The sequence below is a fragment of the Propithecus coquereli genome, unplaced genomic scaffold, assembly GCF_000956105.1.
Source record: "Propithecus coquereli isolate 6110/MARCELLA unplaced genomic scaffold, Pcoq_1.0 Scaffold30, whole genome shotgun sequence".
In the NCBI taxonomy this organism is placed as follows: domain Eukaryota; kingdom Metazoa; phylum Chordata; class Mammalia; order Primates; family Indriidae; genus Propithecus; species Propithecus coquereli.
The window spans coordinates 2,746,325-2,765,431 of NW_012148619.1; the positions used below are offsets into that span (position 1 = coordinate 2,746,325).

The 19,107-nt window shown below is 45.1% G+C and overlaps 2 protein-coding genes across 5 annotated transcripts in view; one reads left to right on the plus strand and one right to left on the minus strand.

The window, feature by feature from the left end:
• ELF5 (E74-like factor 5 (ets domain transcription factor)) overlaps positions 1-11,274 on the plus strand; it is a 30,294-nt gene extending 19,020 nt beyond the window's left edge. For 2 of the 4 annotated variants that reach the window (XM_012649590.1, XM_012649592.1), the window contains 4 exons: positions 2,110-2,160; positions 9,281-9,349; positions 10,391-10,586; positions 11,020-11,116. In XM_012649590.1, the coding sequence (XP_012505044.1) occupies positions 2,110-2,160; positions 9,281-9,349; positions 10,391-10,586; positions 11,020-11,116 (413 nt within the window). Of the gene's footprint in view, positions 1-2,109; positions 2,161-9,280; positions 9,350-10,390; positions 10,587-11,019 lie in introns of all 4 variants that reach the window. The other 2 variants (XM_012649591.1, XM_012649593.1) reach the window with 2 other exon arrangements.
• A 3,363-nt stretch (positions 11,275-14,637) lies between these two features.
• CAT (catalase) overlaps positions 14,638-19,107 on the minus strand; it is a 35,703-nt gene continuing 31,233 nt past the window's right edge. Inside the window, exons 11-13 of the mRNA XM_012649642.1 lie at positions 18,036-18,143; positions 15,683-15,766; positions 14,638-15,351 (exon numbers count right to left, since the gene is read on the minus strand). Of these exons, the coding sequence (XP_012505096.1) occupies positions 15,286-15,351; positions 15,683-15,766; positions 18,036-18,143 (258 nt within the window). The 3' untranslated portion in view covers positions 14,638-15,285. The remainder of the gene's footprint in view (positions 15,352-15,682; positions 15,767-18,035; positions 18,144-19,107) is intronic.

Genomic DNA, 19,107 nt, shown 5'->3' on the forward strand with positions numbered 1-19,107 from the left:
TCATAAAGACTTGAAACCATAAAGGATGGACAAAACGGGGTTTCTGCTTTACCTCTCGTTGAGCAGAAGGCGAATAGAATTAAACAAGCCCTTTCTCTTCTAGTTTCCAGAGTCCAACTAACTGGGATTTCATCACATTCCTAATAGTCAGGCATCAAGTGGCCAGAAGGTGGCGCCAGTAGCATTATCCCTTCAACATGCCCTTTGGGAGCAGAATGTTGATGAACATGGTTTGTTTTTTTGTTTTTTTGTTTCAATCCAGAAAGGTTTTTTGAAAACATCTAATTCTGTGTCCCAATGTCACAGATAGAGGAACTGATGTCCAGAGCGGTTAAGTGACTTCCTCAAGGTCACACAGCCAGAGGCTGATTCACAGAAAATCAGTACCAACAAGGGTTTGGAGATGAGAAAGCCCCACATTCCAACCCTGGCTCCAACACATCCCAGCCATGGGACCTTTGGCAAGTGGCTTAACCTATCTGAGTCTCCACTGCCTCATCTGTCCAATGCGATATGAAACACACCTCCACGGGCTTTTTTGGGGAGAATTCAGTGAAATATTACCTGGCACAGCATATAAGGACTGGCAATTCTCACATCAAAAAATATCTGTCCCTGGTCCCATTACCTCAGGGATCTGCGCAAAACAAATAAACTAAAAGCCACCTGTTTTTTTAAATGCTGTAAATTGCCTCTTCTTATTCTAAGGACTCCCTGGAGCCACAGTGCCACCTCCAGTGGTGGAATTTCAGGCATTTTCTGCCAAGAGGGTTTCATGTTGGGCAGTAAAACTGTCTACTCCACCACCCTGCTCCATTCTGAAACCCCTCCTGCAGTGTTTCTCAGCAGGTCTGTGTACTGTGGATTGATTGTGGAGATATGCGTACTGTGACCAAAGTTTCCTCTGTCCCCATTTGCCCAGGACACGTTTTCACCTGTTATCCTGGAATAATTATAATTAGCACCGTGCTGCTTTTCATTCTCAAAGGTGTTTCCGTTTGGACCACACATTATACAGTGAAGTGGCTATTACCTAGTGTAAGCTTTATGTTACCCCATAGATTAGGGTTCTGGCAGAACAGGACCCAGAACGAGGCCATTTTGACATGGAGAGGAGCCTGAGGGGGCTCTTGGGCCAGGCGCCATCTGGCTCAGAGGGTATTGCAGTAGGATGTAAGGGCCCAGGAACCTGGGGACTCAGGTCACTGGAAGGCAAGGTTGCGGGATGGGTGGGGGCAGAGAGTGGCTTTCAGGGTGTAGGAAGGGAACGAGTCCCTCATCAGTCCCTGATCCTGTCCTTGGTTGGCCCTGTGGGCAGAGTCACCGAGGCACCGTGGCTGACCAACTCCAATGAAAACATGGCACCAGAAATAAACAATCACAAATGTGCCCTGATCCAGCCTCCTTAGTAAATAGGAACTTAGTCCTCATGTTGGACACCAAGAGAGGAAATAGGTGTCCTTTGGCCTATACTGCTACCTGAAAACATGATCTGAAACTCCAAACTCAACCCCAGACCATCCCGTTCCACAGAGGAGGGAACCGAGGCTGGGACACCATCTTCCAAATCCTCGTTAAGCTCGGTGTTCATGTTGGATTTTGCACTTCTTAGAGCCTCTTATGCCCTCTTGCAGCTCTCTCCTTTGACCAGCATGTAACAGGCATTCAAATCCCAAAAGGATTAGAGGCCACACCGGAGATTGTGGACTCTTAGAGCCAAAGAGGAGCTTAGCCGGTGTTTTGTCTCATGTTGCCAACGAGAAAACCAATGAGCCCAGAGACCGGGTGACTGGCCAAGACTGCACAGGGTCAGCGGCCCGGCTCAGCTCAGAGCCCAGCCCCCCTGGCCCCCCAGTCAGAGCCCACCCCATTGCCTGCTCAGAAAACATACAGGGGCTGCTGGGAGACCCAGCCCCAGGCTTGCATTCCAAATGACCTTTAAAAACAAGATTATCACCTCTTAGGGTCAGATGGTCTCCAAGATTCCTCTAAAATGAAACACCTCTCAGAGGGGACAGTCACTCCCCTTCCCTCCAACACCTCCCCTGGCCTGGCCAGCGGAAACCAAGATTACATGGTAAGATTTGTGGATTTCTTTTTCTTTCCCAGGTTACTCCTTTTTTAATGATGCTGAAGAGACCAAGGCCACCATCAAAGACTGTAAGTAACCAAGGCTATGTCAGTGCTGTCATTGGACACATGGGCTCGATCACTCTTTTAGGACCATCCTGAAAGGCTGATGGACTGAAACCACCACAGACTTGGAGAAGACAGTGGGGAGGAGCGTGGTGAGAGAGTGTGTGCATGGAACTTTGGGACCGCGGCTTGGGTCTATGGAGTCCTGATCTTCCCAAGACTCCACTTCTTTATACAATCATGTGACCCTTGCAGGGTTGGGGTGAGTTTGAGAAACAATGTACACAAAGCACCTGGCATATGCCACCAGTGCAGATGTTCCAACAACCAGGGTGCAGTGGCTCATGCCTGTGGTCCCAATATTTTGGGAGGCCAAGGCAGGAGGATTGTTTGAGGCCAGGAGTTCAAGACCAGTCTGGGCAACATGGCAAGGCCCCATCTCTGCAAAAAATAATTTTTTTTTAAATTAACCAGGTGTGGTGGCATGTGCCTGTGGTCCCACCTACTTGGGAGGCAGAGTTGGGAGGATCACTTGAGCCCAGAAATTCGAGGTTAGAGCGAGCTGTGATCATGCCCCTGCACTCCAGCCTGGGTGACAGAGTAAGACCCTGTCTCTTAAAAAAACAAAAACCAGTACCTGTTAGTCATAATCCTAATAATTGCTATTAGAAGCCTTGTGGTTGGTAATGTTTAAGGAGAATCTGAGCTAAGTAGGTCAAGTTTGTAATTATGAGGTGATGGAGGATCTCGAATAACCTTGTTGATTCTGAAAAGTAACCCTCCTTGCTTCACTTTTGCAGGTGAAGAAGGTTTAGGAAGGTGAACTTGGGTGCTTTCATTTTTTAAAGATGATGGTGTATATATTATTGCTTTAGTAATTGAGTCCCGCACAAAGGCCCTGGCCCAGGGGCCAGGAGGAGACGCGGTCCTGGGCAAGTCCCTTCCCTCTGTGGACTTCAGCTCAGTCACCTGCAAAGAGAGGGCAGAGCACACGGTGACTTCCCAGGCCTCTGAGAGGGGCGAGCAGAGGGGCAGACACAGGGGAACCGTTTCTTATGGTTTATTTTTTCTCTCACTAAAGTCCCAAACCATCGACTGAGGATTCAGGTTATTTGGCTCTTGGTTGACAAAAGCTTTTCGGTGTTTTTTGTGTTTTGGTTTGGTTTTGGAGCCTTAGCACCGGAATTGCCAGGTCTGTGAACTGCAGCTCTGCCCACCCGTGAACAAAGCCCTCACAAGTTTCTCGGTGCTGATGGAATCCCCTCTGATCCACCCACAGCAGCCCCGGGGGATGCGAATCCCAGCTTTCACCACCCGGCCTGGAAGAAATGAGCCCACTGAGGCCCAGGGGACATTACTATGTCCAAAGGCTTGAGCCCACGTGGCATTTGCTTTACTCTCTAAGTAGCAGGTGACTTTGACCTGACCAATCATTTCTCCAGGTGTCAGTGTCCTCACCTGCCTTCCTGGGGGCAAAAGGAAGTGGATGAGCCGGAAACAGGTGGTGTGCTCCATAAGTTCTTTAGAAGTAGGTGTTACCCGAATACAGAACTAGCCACAGTTAGATTCATTGCGGTGATGATGATGATGATGACAATAGCAGCTTGCTACAAGCCAGGCCCTGTGCTAAAATCTTTACAGCTGTCGTCTCAGGTAATCTTCCCCATAACCCTACAAAACAAGTACTAGTACCATAGCCTTTTTATAGGGGGAGGAACTGAAGCTTAGAGGTTAAAGATGACATGGTTAGAAGGTGGCAGATGACCCAGGTGTGTCTAAATCTGAAGCCCTTAGCCCTTTTGGTCCTCTTATGCATTTCTTCCTTTCCCTTTTCATTTGTTCATTGATTCATTCATTCAACAAACGTTTATTGAACACCTGCTATGTGCCAGGCCCAGAGTTAGGCACTATGGTGTCAGCAACGAGCACAACTTAAGTCTTGCCCTCATTGATGCAAGGGAAGGAGAGAGACATTAAACAAACAATCCAAATAATAAGTAGGTAAGTGCTAATCATGATGCTATTTATAAAGGGAAAGTGCAGTGTGCTTTGCGCGTGACGGAGGAAAGATGGTATTTAAACTGGGGTCCAGGGAAGACTTTTTAGAGAAGGAGATATTTCAATTAGGCCTATAGGATGAGCAGAAGTTATCCAGGAAAAGAAAGGAAAAAGAGGTTGCAGGGAGAGAATGGCAAGTGCAGAGGCCCTGGGGCAGGAACATTCTTGGTGTCCTTGAGAAAGAACCAAAGGAGGCCAGAGGGTCTAGCATCAGGTTGTCCAATACAGGAGCCACAAGCCACATGGGACCAGTTAAATTAATTAAAATTAAATTATTAAAATTCAGCTCCTCGGTCGCACTGGCCACATTTCAAACGTTCAGTGGCACAGGTGGCTGGGGCTGCCGTATTGTACAGCTCAGGTGTCCACCACCACACCTGGACGGCGCATTGGCAGACTCTCAGAGCATTGGCAGGAGGAGAGGCGGGAGCTGAGGCCCAGAGCACCACAGGGCCAGACCAGGCACAGCTTTTTGGGTAGCGGAGTTTGGATTTCATTCTGAGCAGGCTGGGAAACCAATGAAAGGTTGTAGCATGAAAATGATAAGATGGGCTGGGCGCAGTGGCTCACACCTGTAATCCTAGCACTCTGGGAGGCCCAGGTGGGAGAACTGCTTGAGGTCAGGAGTTCGAGACCAGCCTGAGCAAGAACGAGACCCCATCTCTACTAAAAATAGAAAACTTAGCCCGGCATGGTGGCGAGCGCCTGTAGTCCCAGCTACTTGGGAGGCTGAGGCAGGAGGATCGCTTGAGCCCAGGAGTTTGAGGTTCCAGTGAGCTACGATGACACCACTGCACGCTACCCAGGGTGAGAGAGCAAGACTCTGTCTCAGGAAAAAAAAGAAAGAAGAAAATGATAAGATGCCATCTACATTTTAAGGTGCTCTCTCAGGCCGCCGCGACTGGGAGAGTGATGGAGGTGGCCCAGACCAGGCGAGAGGGAAAAGATGGAGGGAGAAGTGGAGAGACAAGGACTCCGTGCTGGCATCTCTGGAGCATGCGCTCGAGGAGACAAGTCTACTGACGGTGGCTGGCATAGGATCTGCCCAGCGTGGGCTCTGCTCAGTCTGCTCCAACTCGGAGACCAGAGTGAGCCTGAACTCAGGGTTAGGAAGTCTGGAAAGTCCACCCGGAAGCCAGCCCCACAGGCTCTGCCATGTCCAGCCTCACCTGCCTTGGGCAGGACACCATGGCCTTTTCCCTGGCCCCTGAGGCCCGTCTCTGGCTCTCCCACAACCCTGACGACCATGCTTTCCCACAGCAGAAGTCCTAATGGACAGTTCAATGGGCACAGGGTATGTATGAGGACAACAGGGTGAGCCCATTCTAGAAAATCCAGGACATGTGGCCACCATGCCTATGACCCAGGTGATGTTTCATTGTCTCAGACACCCCCAACCCAGAAACGAGCAGCCACCTTTCAATGTTGATGTGCCGACCAGAGCCAAGACCTGGCCAGTGAGGACAAAGGGCACCCTGGGGCTTCCAGCAATGTTCCCACTGGGTCATCAATGAAAATTCATAGCTATCATTACCATTTATTAAGCACTTACTATGTGGCAGGTGTGGTACTGTGCCGAGTGTCCTGCATACATTATCTTATTTAATCCTCGTCCTGACCCCATTAGGTAGTGTCGTGATCTCCACTTGCATCTGAGGAGACCAGAGGTGTAGGAACCTATGAGTAAATGCAGGGCTGGGATTCGAACTCATCTTCTCAAAGCCAATGCTCTTGTGCATTGAACACACACGTGCACACATGCTCCCAGACCCTTCTATTCTCTCTGTTGCCCACTCAGTTGAGATCCAAGGCCCAGGAACCCCTCTAGGTCTGGGCCCAGCTCGAAAATGATTCGGACAACAGGATAATTTTTAACTTAGCACCCACGGAAGGTGACCAGGCCCAAGAAGCTATGAAAGCGTCAGAGCTGGCCGAAGTGAAGCAACCCAGCCCCTCCCCACTCTGCCTCTGCTGTCCCCCAGCCCCCTGCTCCACAACCTTCTGCTGTAGAAACGCCAGCAGGGGGTACATCCAGCCCAAGGACAAAGCCTACAGCCCTGGACTCACTGCTGGCACCTCCCTGCTCCTGAGCCCCAGAGCGTCCCTGTGCCATCCTGGCATGGGCTGCAGGTGCCATGGCTGGACCCACATGTTGTGGGGATGTGATGAGCTTGTTTTGGAAGCCCTGCCACTCAGGCCTCCATCCCGGCGTCTAGAAGACTGTTGGCTCTGATTTTAGTGGACAACTGAATATTTCCTTTGGCCACATTTTTAAAGTTTCCCATCTCAAGGCCAACCAAACCTCTCCAAATCCCACAGACAGCAACAAGCCCAGGCCATGCCGGTCCCCACACCCCACACCAGGCACAGCCCAGCTGCAGGGACACACTCAAGACGACGACGGTTGTGATCCAGGGAGGGCTGCACCCCAAGACACCACTGGCATTTGTAGAGAAATTGAGTGGGAACATGGTGCTGCTAAAGCCCCACCAGCCGGTCTTGGTGGAGCTTTGATCTGGGAACCGGCCTCCATATTGACACCGCAGCAACAACTGCCGCCCCTCTGCGCCCACCCCCGCCCTACCGCCACCCCCACCAGCCGAGAGAGGCCTCGTGTCTAGTCAGCCCATGAGTACCTTCAAAGCCACCGCTGCAGAACGAGGAGCAGACGGAACAGCATTGTCTCCGGCAAGACCCAGGAGTAACTCCCGCCATCCCTGTTACCCCGGCTCATGCCGCCCTGTGCTCTGTCCCTCCTGTCCAGCCGGATACCCTTCCTCCAAAACACAGGACAGAAATCAGAAATTAAAAGGGCAACTTTTTTCCTCCCATTCCCTGCCATTTTGGCATTTCAGTGAAAGCTTATTGCCTATTCAGAGTTAATAATTCACCTCTGTCTCTATGAATCCATTTGCTTTCTCTCTTCCTAAAAGATTAAATCAAAACAACAGACAGGTCTGGGATAATAGTAGATGTCCACCGTAAGAGTGGGTGACACGGAGCGAGTGTCTGGCCATAGCAAATGCTCGACAAATTTTAATAATAATTATTCATTAAATGTCTATTGAACACCTACTATGAAAGACATAGCAAAGTAGTAGTTGTGAACATTAGCTTTACAACAGACACACTCTGGGTTCAAGTCCTGGCTCCACCATCTGGATAAAATTCCTAAACTCTCTGGACTTCAAATTCCTCCTCAATAAAATAAAAATTGCAATAATATCACAAGGGGTTGTTGTAAGGATTAAATGAGATAGAGTATATGAAGCACCTAGTATTTAGTGAGGACTCCATAAATATCAGCTGTTAGTAGAGGAGGGAAAGAGACAAAATGGATCTTTACAGCGGAGAGGCACCAGTGCTGTGATACCAGGAAACACACAGGTGCGATCTGTGGAGCTCAGAGGGCTCTAACCCAGAGGGTGAGTCAGAGAAGGCTTCCTGAGTCCGCTGGGTAGAAGCGGGGCAGGGAGCCTGTGCAAAGGTCCTGAGGCAGGAGAATGCCAAGCCCCAGTGGAACCATCTGACCCAAGAGAAGGGAAGAAGTTAGGGAGTAGAAAGAGATATGGCTGGAGACCTGGTTGGGGATCAGTTTGTGAAAGGCCTAACCAACGTGGCAGCCCTCATCCTGGAGACGAGAGGGAACCCCTGCAGGATGTTCAGCCAGCAAGTGACATGACCCAGTGGCACTGAAGAAGGTCACCTTGGGCAGCAGAGAGGTCCCTTGACAACACGTCCATTCTTTCATTCTAGACTGTAGAGTAGGTACAGTTAGCCTAGTCTAGTATAGTGGCTGCTCAGTGATACTACACTGTGCTAGGTGCTGGGGGGCACAGCTGGAAACACAAATCCTGCCCTCTCGTGGGCACAGACAGTGAACTACAGAAATAAATATGTCACACGGTATGCTCGAAGATGACAAGGTAAGGGAAGTGGGTGTGGAGAGAAAGTGCAATTCCAACTCGGGTAATGGGAGGAGGCCTCGCTGGGAGGTGGTTTTGAGCGAAGACCGAGATGAGGGCATGAACCTAGGGATACCCAAGGCAGAGCGTTCGGACACGGGGGAGAGCTGGTGCACAGACTCCAAGGAGGAATGTGCCTGCATGTTCAGAAAGAGCCAGAAGCCAGGGTGGCTGGAGCGAAGCAGGCAAGGAAGGCAGAGATTGGATGTGGGGCGGGAGGGGACAATCCGGGACTGTCATCTCTTTTTAATCATGTACTACTTTGGGACAATGCTTGTCCGAGTGTCTCAGATGGTTATGTCCAGCTTGAGTTACCCTTTAACTCAGCATCGAGTTAATGCCCTACCTTCTCTCTTCATAAGCTCTAGTCTCTTTGCTTTGACTTGTGTCCTTTCCAGTCTATTCTCCATTCTGGAGCCAAAGAGATCATCTAAAAATGCGGATCTTCACTTTACATCTTGATGTGAAATCCCAAGTCCTTACCACGGCCTGCAAGGAAGGCCCTGCGAGGCCTGCTGGCCGCCCACCTCCCCGGCATCCTCACCTCCCACTCTGCCCCTGGCACATGGCACGCCTGCCTCGCCGGACTCTGCACGTTTGGCTTTGCACGCGCAGTTCCTTCTGCCTGGAGCACTCTTCTCCACCCCCTCACCCTGGTTCCTTCTCATCTTTCTCTCTTAGCATAAATGTCTCCTCTCCGTGAGGCCCTCCCCGCCGCCCTGTGTAAAGTAGGTGCTATGCCCAGTATCTGATTTCCTGCTTCCTTCCCAACACTTAAAATGATGGGGGATTTGTTTGTGTCACTTGCGTTTGACCTGGCCCATTTGCAAATTCCACACGAGCAGGGACCATGTCTGCGTGTGCACTCTTGTATTCCCAGCAGCAAGCCCAGAACCTGGCACACGGTAGGTCCCCAGTGTTGAATACAATGCCCCTTAAAGGAATACACTGCGTGTCCTCAGCATCTTTGCACCTCCCACCTGCTAATCACCCCCAAAGGGCCTCACATGGTGTCTTCTACCACAAAGGCATTCAATTAGTGTGGGCTCATTTTGCTGTGATTTGAGGTCTGAATGCAGCCTCTATATTCCTTTCCACCGCTACAAATTATTGTGTTTCAGATGCTGACTCCAACTGCTTGAAAACCAGTGGCATCAAAAGTCAAGACTGTCACAGTCACAGTCGAACAAGTAAGTGCAGAGATGCCATTTTCCATTTCTAATTTCTTAAAACCATTCCTGAGACAAAATAATCTACCTTAATAAGCTTTGAAACGAAACATTTGACAGGGACCCGTTATTTTCCACGGAAGGTAGTAGAGAATTCAGTGATTGCTCTTATACAAGTTATCAAGATCAGATTTATTTCTTTTCACTTGGAAATGGCATTATAAGAATTAAAGTGAGGAAATAAAGAAATGTCTACTCCACGTTGTATTTCAGAATAGGGTTTATTTTTCCTGGTCCATTGCAGTTTCCTCTTACTGAAGTATTCAGGGAAGGATAGTGAGGGAAACACCCGGAAGTGGCAATCCCGTTAGCCTTTTCCAGCACTAAAAAATCCACCCAGCACAGGGTCAAACCTGCGAGTTCACAAATTTGTGTGTAGAAAACAACCACTACATGCTAGGCGTGGTTCAACCCCTTGATACGTATTAAATCATGAAATCGTTCCTATAAGATAGGTACTCTTATTATCCCATTTTGCAGATAAAGTAACTGTAGAGATTGTGGTTACAGAGGTACGAAGAGGCAAATTCAGGACCCAAACCCAACCAGTGGGTCACCAGAGCTGGCCCTAACCCCCATGTCATAGAACAAGAGATTTTCATGAAAAACAAAACTTGCAGGATTGGTCCACAGACAGCTGTGGCTATGGGATCTTAGTACAACCACACTGCCTGTCAGAAAGAAGAACAAAAAGACCATTTGACTGTCATTTCATTCATTCCATACAAATAAATCCGTAGTTCCACAGAACATCTGTGAGCCACGGTACTGCCCGGCAATATAAACTTGGTGTCTCTGTGTGTGCGTGTTGCAATTGCTTTAATGGAAGACAGACATTTCACATCTTGGTAGGATTCCAGGTAGAGCATTCAGTCACAACTATGGGAAATGTCCCCACAAAGCAGCAATTCTCATGGGTTAATGAGAAGATATACAACTCTTCTCTTAAAGTTAAAAGATACGTATATTTTAAGTGGCTAATCTTTTCCCCCTTTTCAAAAGGCCTCCAAAGTTCTCACCTGTGGGAATTTGTGCGAGACCTGCTTCTGTCTCCTGAGGAAAACTGTGGCATTCTGGAATGGGAAGATAGGGAACAAGGCATTTTTCGGGTGGTTAAATCAGAAGCCCTGGCAAAGATGTGGGGACAAAGGAAGAAAAATGACAGAATGACGTACGAGAAGTTGAGCAGAGCCCTGAGGTAAGTTAATAGCATGAAATGCCGTGAGCCTACAAGAAGAGTTTTGTAAAATGGCTGGCCATAGAAAATTACACTGTTTTTGCAGCTTTTTACTTGATAATCGAAAGGTCATGAGACCAGACTTTGGTTCTTGGTTCCAGGTGGGATTACAGTTTGCAAAGTGACACGCTGTCCTTTTCATTCTTGGCCGTATTCCCCAGGGATCACCCTGCATCCAGGCTGGGTCACATACACACAAAACATGTTTTGAACTGAGAATGGGGAGGTTCAGTCTTCAAGGTGTCTGGGAAAGGTTTAAGTGTAAGTTGATAACAGGGTTTGAAAATACCAGGGTAACCAAAGACCAGCCTTGTCACCTGAGAGGAATGAGGAGTGTTTACTTTCTGTTGTTTTCCTGAGGCGCAAACCCTCCCTCTTCTGCTTGCCTTCACAGATACTACTATAAAACGGGAATTTTGGAACGGGTTGACCGAAGGTTAGTGTACAAATTTGGAAAAAATGCACATGGGTGGCAGGAAGACAAGCTATGATCGACTCCAGGCATCAAGCTCATTTCATGGATTTCTGTCTTTTAAAACAATCAGATTGCAATAGACATCTGAAAGTCTTTTTTAAAAAAAACCGGCAAACATGCTGATAACATTTCTCCACATCTCAGCTTCCGTTTGGATTCAGAGTTGTTATCTACTTGGGGTGGCGGAAGCAACCCTTAAGAAATCCTTTTTCGCCCCTAAGGGGAGGAGGGGATGATGCTTTATGGGACCTTGATCAAACATTATTTCCCTAACCAAGAGTTGCAGAACCACAATAGCCAATGCCATTGGTGCTGATCAGAGAACACCGACTCAATTCTGCCATTAGAGACACATCGAATACTTCTATTCCAAAGGCTCAAAAGTTTTCAAACGGTTAACTATGGCAGCTCACAAAGGGGAGGAAAAAAACGTGATTAGTTTTGTAGTTTGTAAGTAGAAGAGGGTGAGATGTAAGACATATATACTTTAGATTTTAAATCATTAAAGTCAAAAATTCCATAGAAAAGTTTCTTAATAAAAGAGCTAAGCCATCAAGCTAGGATATAATTGGATTTATTACAGGTTAATAGTAAGTTTCTTAACCAGAGCATCTTTTTGACCATTTAGCAAAACTCCCCCCATGGCCATCCTTCTGGAACTAAACACGTAAAGTCAGCCACACTATTAATTGTCACTGAGTCTACTTCCCCTCTTCTCCTAACTGATGGTTGGCATCAGATATGCAAAGAGTTAGTCAACAGACATATGTATCAATTTCCAAATCACTGCTGTTTCTATGATTCAAACTGTCAACACGATAAAATTGTAATTCATTGATTCCATCTGTGGTCAAGATGTTAAACCTTTATAGAACTGGCAATGTCCCAACAACTCTGTAACAGCCAATGAAATTGTGAGTCTCTTTTGTTTTGTCTTCCTACCTGATGTGTACTCAGATTGCTAAAATGCATATTTCCTTGACAAAAATAGCGACAGTGAATTGACACCAATAAACGTTCACGGGTTAAAGTCTGCACTGACGTTTTTTCATCGGTCACTGGTGTGTAAGTAATTAGTGACTACAGCTAGGTGGACTGCCCCAGAACTTCTGTTTCACCACTGCAGGAATCGTCACATGATGAGGCACTGAACCGCCATACAGGCTGAAGGCCTCCATACCTAGAGCTGAACTTCAAAAGGAATTTGTTTTTAAAAATGTGAATTACTGTAAAATAATCTATTTTTGGACTCGTGTTTTCCAGGTGGATATCGTTTGTAAACAATGTGAATAAAATATTTAACATGTTCAGCTGTCTCTGTATCGTTCAATCCAGCATGGTAGCCTGTCAGCAAAGCACTGACAACCTGTAAAACCTTTGATGACCCTTCCATTTCCTAGCAAGTGGGGGCTAGAGATTTTTAAAGAGCCTAAAAAGCTGCAAGAAATATACGGAGTTATATTACTCACCACCTTTAATATTAATATCATAAGATAAATGGAGTTCATGGGCCAGCCTAGCCCTACAAATGCATTTTTGTTTGGTATACATACTTTTTTTTTTTTTTTGCTCTGTGAGATTTTGTTTCATTTCTTTTTTTTTTTTGAGACAGAGTCTCACTCTTTTGCCCAGGCTAGAGTGCTGTGGCGTCATCCTAGCTCACAGCAACCTCAAATTTCCGGGCTCAAGTGAGCCTCCTGCCTCAGCCTCCCGAGTAGCTGGGATTACAGACATGTGCCACCATGCCCGGCTAATTTTTTCTATATATTTTTAGTTGTCCGATTAATTTCTTTCTATTTTTAGTAGAGACGGGGTCTCGCTCTTGCTCAGGCTGGTTTCGAACTCCTGAGCTCAAACAATCCGTCCGCCTCGGCCTCCCAGAGAGCTAGGATTACAGGCGTGAGCCACCGCGCCCAGCCTGTTTCATTTCTTATCATAAATTAATTGCCTTGGCCGGGCGTGGTGGCTCACACCTGTAATCCTAGCACTCCGAGAGGCCGAGCTGGGAGGATCACTCAAGGTCAGGAGTTCAAGACCAGCCTGAGCAAGAGTGAGACCTCGTCTCTACTAAAAATAGAAAGAAATTAGCTGGGCAACTAAAAATATATAGAAAAAATTAGCCAGGCATGGTGGCACATGCCTGTAGTCCCAGCTACTCGGGAGGCTGAGGCAGAAGGATTGCTTGAGCCCGGGAGTTTGAGGTTGCTGTGAGCGAGGCTGACGCCATGGCATTCTAGCCTGGGCAACAGAGCAAGGCTCTGTCGATAAGGTAAGATAAGATAAGATAATAAATTAATTGCCTTATTTAGAGATCAGGAGATTTCTAATCCTAGGGAGATAAGGACAATAACTATTCTCCCCATTTAGAGATAAGAGAACTATTAATAATACTCAGAGGAAGAAAGTAACTTGCTCAAGTTCCCACAGATAGAAAATGGCAGAGCTTGAGTCTCAATCTGGGACTGCCTGGTTCTAAGGCCACTCTAATATACTGACTCTCACTAATTTTATCCTCCTTATAAATTTGGCTCAGAAACTCTAAGGATGTATCTTAATGTCACTTAGAGGAACATAATTAGATAGTATCTTCCAGGAAGTAAGACCTAACTGGAGGAAGTTAACCTCATAGTATTTGCCTTTGAAAATCACAATAAGAAGTCTCCAGAGCAGAACTGGGGATACTTCCATGTGTCAGATATTTACATACAGGAAACAGGTTAGATACATGTGATTTCAACCAACTTATTTTTAAACCACAAAATAGAACAAACAGAAAACTATTTCAAAAAGTCTGTCTTTATGTGTATAACCAATATTCAAATAAATAATCTCCCTCCTTATTGTCAAATTATATTAATTTTTATAAAGAGATATAACTATAGTAAAGTGTTACTACATTGAAAATATTCACCATTGGGTGCAAATGGATAAATCTATTTTCTGTTGTCTACAAATGTAAGTTTCAAAGCATACTCAAATACAGAAGGAATTTAGGCAGGAGGGTTTGATAGGAAAGTAAAGAAGTTTGAGCTAAAAGATGAGAGTTTGTTATCTGTCTACTAATGGTCTAATGGTTTCCTGAAGCCTATATCTCAAGAAATTCCTGAGAGTAAGTACAAACTGGTTTTCAAGATGAAGGGAATAAAGATTTTCAAGAAAAATAGGTTTTGATTTAGTATTCGGAATTTACCTTTAATTACTTCCATGGGATTTTCAAGCATGATAGGCAAATATGGGTTCCAAGAAAAAGAAGAAAATAACTAATGGTTCTGAGCTCTTATTTTAACAACTCATAATCCTAAGTAAATGAGCTAATAGGCAAGAGATTTATGTAATTTTCAAAGTTAAGACATTTGCTATTTTCTCAGTGTCTCAAAAGGCTATCCAAACACTATTGATTAAAACACATAACATAGTAACCTCGTGATATTGGTATTTTCATTAAGGGTAAGCATCTGAAAACAGAGGATGTTCAAATTCAGAGTTCGATGGTACTTTTCTATATATGGAGTCAAAAAAAATCAAATACCATTTCTATTCTTACATACAGATTACTTTATTGTAAAAATGTAATATGTAATTACAAATCAGTCTGTTGCAGAATCAATGCTGAATTTGCGTAAATGTAATTCCAAGTGAAAAAAAACTGAACCTGATGAATTACAAACAGAAATAAACAGTAAGCCATGATGGTGCTAAAGTTATTTCCTGAAGACACTGATGCATTAAATGTGTTTTTCCTGTAAGAACCTTAGAAAAATAAAAATTCTGAGTGGATCATCATTATCTTTTCTTCTTGTATAATTAAGGCCCTATTTTTATATAATAGGCCATAAGGTGATATATAAACATACTAATCTCACCAAGATTTTTTTCTTATCAAATAAAATGATACTTTAACTTTACTCCTAGTCATTTTAAATGAATAATCTAACTGTCAAAAATACATGTTTTTTTAAATGATTGTTAAAGCCCTAACCTTCATTTTCCCCTAGGGAAATAGCATTAAAAGTCATTGCATTATTTGCTATAGAAACCTGGATTATCACTTGAAAGGCATTAGCTTGCATTTGCACATCTAGCACAGAGAATCTTCTTTCCAGGGATGAGTGGGTTACACGTGTGAACACTAAGCTTTGCTTCACAGGCACAGAGCTCCTCGGCCAGCACTGGGGCCCTTTGGCTTCACAGATTAGCTTTCTCCCTTGCAGACAGGTGAGACCCAGACTGCACAAAGGTGTGAATCGCATTCTGTTTTGAGAGAACAAGACAGAGAGGTTAATTAACCCACAGGCAGCAGCAACTTGGATATTTTCTTAGTTTTAATTTGTACTCAAATGAAAATAATAACTCTGAATTCATTCACTTTAAACTGTCTTATATTGTCCAGAGCTAAAATGAAGGGTGCTGTGTTTTGCAGGTGAATTCTTTATATCTCAAGAGTTTCTAAACAGCTGCTTAAGAAATCTAATAGTTGCAGGTAATGGCACCCGAAGAGAACAATGCTAAACGGAAAGCAAACCATGCCTAATCTAACCCAGCACACACGTCCTCTGTCATGGCCAGGCTGCTCCGGGCTCACCTTGGGCTTCTCCTTGTTGTATTTGTCCAAAAGGGTCTGGATGCGTTTCCCATAGTCAGGGTGGACATCAGTAAAGTTCTTGACCTAAAGCCAAATAAAAATAAATGTAAGCATCACCCTAACCCCCTACTATGCCACTCCCCAGTGTCTCTGTTTCACAGTGTTTGTTCCATAGGCAAGGAAGGATATTCCAGCAGAAGGCGGCACCACTCGGTGGTGAATAGCGCTGACCTCGGAGGGAGACTTGGAGGTCCAGTGAAAAGTCTGACATACACTGGCTAAACAACCTCAGACAAGTCACTTAACTTCTCTGACCTTCAACATCCCTCTCCATAAATGAGCAAGATAATTATGCCTATGCAGTATAATAAAATCAATATTTGCTTTGTCCCCCCATTCCTGACACAGACCTCCTAAAATCCTCAGAATTTACTGTCTTTTATGTGCTACTGAGATGACTTATGGGGCAGGGGGCATCCTAGATAGTGTCAGGATGGAGCTGGAAAGATCAAGCATATAATTAGAAGACTAGAACTTTCAGCCCCCTGCCCAAACCTCCAGGCAGGGGAGAAGAGCTAGAGATTGTGTTCAATCACCCACGGCCAGTGATTTAATTGATCATGCCTACATAAGGACACCTCCATAAAAGCCCAGAAGCCACGGGGTCTGAAGTCCAGGGTTGGTGAGCACATCAAGGTGCCGGCAGGTGGCACACCCAGAGGGCATGGAAGCCCTGAGCCCTCCCCCATATGCATTTCTTCCCTTTGGCTATTCCCGAGTGGTATCCTTTATAATAAATTGGTAACCATAAGAAAAGCACTTTCCTGAGCTCTGTGAGTTTTTCTAGCAAGTTATCAAACCTGAGGAAAGGTCGTGGGAATCCTTAAATGTGTAGTCAGAATTTGCAGAAGTGTGGGTAGCCGGGCGCCTCATTTGGCACTTAAAGTGGGAGCAGTCTTGTGGGGCTGACCCCTAAATCTGTGGGTTCTGACACTAACTGCAGGAGTTACTGTCAGAACTGAATTGAATTACAGGACACTCAGTTGCTGCCAAAGAATTAGATAATTGTTTGTCATTGGTAAAAGAAACAAAACAAAACGAAACCCCACAACCTACCTCAGAGTGTTATGAGAAAAATGCCTGTGAGGTGAGCTGCATTTACAGCATGTAAAGAGCTGACCGCAGAATAATTACTTAACAAGTTACAGCGATTTGTATTTAAAATGGGCCTGGGCACTGCCTGAATTTACTGGCACCTGCAGGGCAGCTCCGCATACTTCAGGCCGGAGTTCCCAGGAGACAGCAGGAGGAGGTGGAGCATCATGAACCCCTGTGAAGCCTCATAGCTTCAGCATACATGAAAGGAGAATGCCAAGGGTTCGAGCCCAGTTCTGCTACTTGCAAGCTGTCTTACCCATTCTCTCTAGTAAAACAAGATAAAACTGCCCTGCCTACCACACAGAGCGACCACCAGGCTCTCTGCTGAAACTTGAGCCCCGGCCCTTGAACACATCCCCGACCGCTGCTAGCCTAGCTGACCCTAGGAAGGGAGAAGCAGCCACCAAGGACCAAGGAAAGAAACAGTGGGACTCCTGGCTCTACAAAAAGCTTAGCCCTGGGACAGGCCAGGAAGCCAGAAGTGAGAGGGCTTCACATAGCTCGATGAGTTGCCATAAGAAATGCTCTAGTACCTTAGCTCAAAAGTCCAGCTTGCCTTTTGGAAGCAGCTCATTTCTACCCCAGAAATGATGCAAATTCTAGTTTACATCTGAAGGAGAATCAAGATATCATGATATTAAGCCTTTACACAGGCTTCAAACCACAAAAAAATGTAAGATCAGCATACACACACATACATACACACACTTTTTTTTAGACAGGGTCTTGCTATGTTGCCCAAACTGGCCTCCAACTCCTGGACTCGATGATCTTCCTGCCTCAGCCTTCCAAGTAGCTAGGACTCCAGGTGCACATGCCACTGCACTCAGCTGATATATTTCGTATCATCCAAAGTTTAAGCAAAATTGTGGCAGGACCCACGTTTTGATATTAGACATTTACTATCTTGCACAGAACTTGGCTGTAGTCAAATTAAACAGCATAGGATAAAATGCACCCTGAACTCAACTAAATGAGTACACACTGAACAAACAGCTAAGCACTGATAGATATGCCATACCAGACAAAACACAGAGAGAAAATAATCAGAGGTTGATTGGGGATTATTACCATTTTTTTAAGTCCTCTTAGCTCAAGTAAAATCAAAATGGTGCTTCATTTCAGGGGTTCTCCCACACAGCTGCACTGACTTCCCAAGCCAGCGGGTGTCGCCCTTCAGCTTACAAAGACTCACCGCTTTCTTCTGGATGAAAATCTGGGCGTCTTTCAGGTGGCCAGCAATGTTCTCACACAGGCGCTTCCTCTCCTCTTCATTCAGCACCTTCTCGTAGAATATCCGCACCTGCTCAGGGAAACAGAGTGAAGAGAATCAAATGACCAGTTCTTCACAAACAAAACTCACCTACTATGCCACTTATGAAATGAATGATCAAAAACCTTTTAGAATTTAACAATAATTTTAAATTACAACTAAAACTGTCATTTGTGTTGAGTTCTGCACTTTAAGCAAAACAGGAAGAATTCATTTGTTGATAATAGCCCTTAACTGCTTTTTAATAATGTCCTTATAGTCTCTTATAAATAGATCTATCATTAAAAACCCGACTACATCCTTAATAATGACAACTCCAGAATGTGCAAGCCGTCTTTAAATGCAAACTTGGCACAATACAATCTCTGTTCAATTCACCCAGAACCATGGAGGAAAAGAACCTAATTCATTTATATACACACACATCTATAGCTATTTGGAAGCCAAGATTTCTTGGGCAAGACAGATATTAATAGTGATACTTTGTTTAGATGATTGAGTTTACCTCTAAAATGAATGCCAATAGTTGAAAATAAAAAATAGGAGTTTAGTACCAGATATGTGAATCCTAGTAGCCTCTGCTCAATTCTGAAATTAAAAGGTTGTAGCTATGATTTTATTCTAACATTTCATTCATTCATTCAACAAATATTTATTGAGTATCTATAATGAACCCGACTGTTCTATGCACTGTTCTATTGTTTGTAAAGTCCAATATTCAATTATCCAAAGTATCAAATTCATAAAATATTAAGATGTCATTTTTCTAAGCTATCAATTAAAAACAATATTTTAAAAACATTTAATCAAGCACGTCTATGTGTGAGTAGAAGCCCTCCTCTGTCACCTCAATCTACCATCTTGAACCTCAATCTACACCTCAATCTACAATCTTGAACATCTTAAACTTGCAATTCTTGAATTACAAGAATTTGTTCCTGCAACTCCAGGGGAGTGTCGCAGCCAGCTTGCTCATGAGAGAAGAAAATTGCCA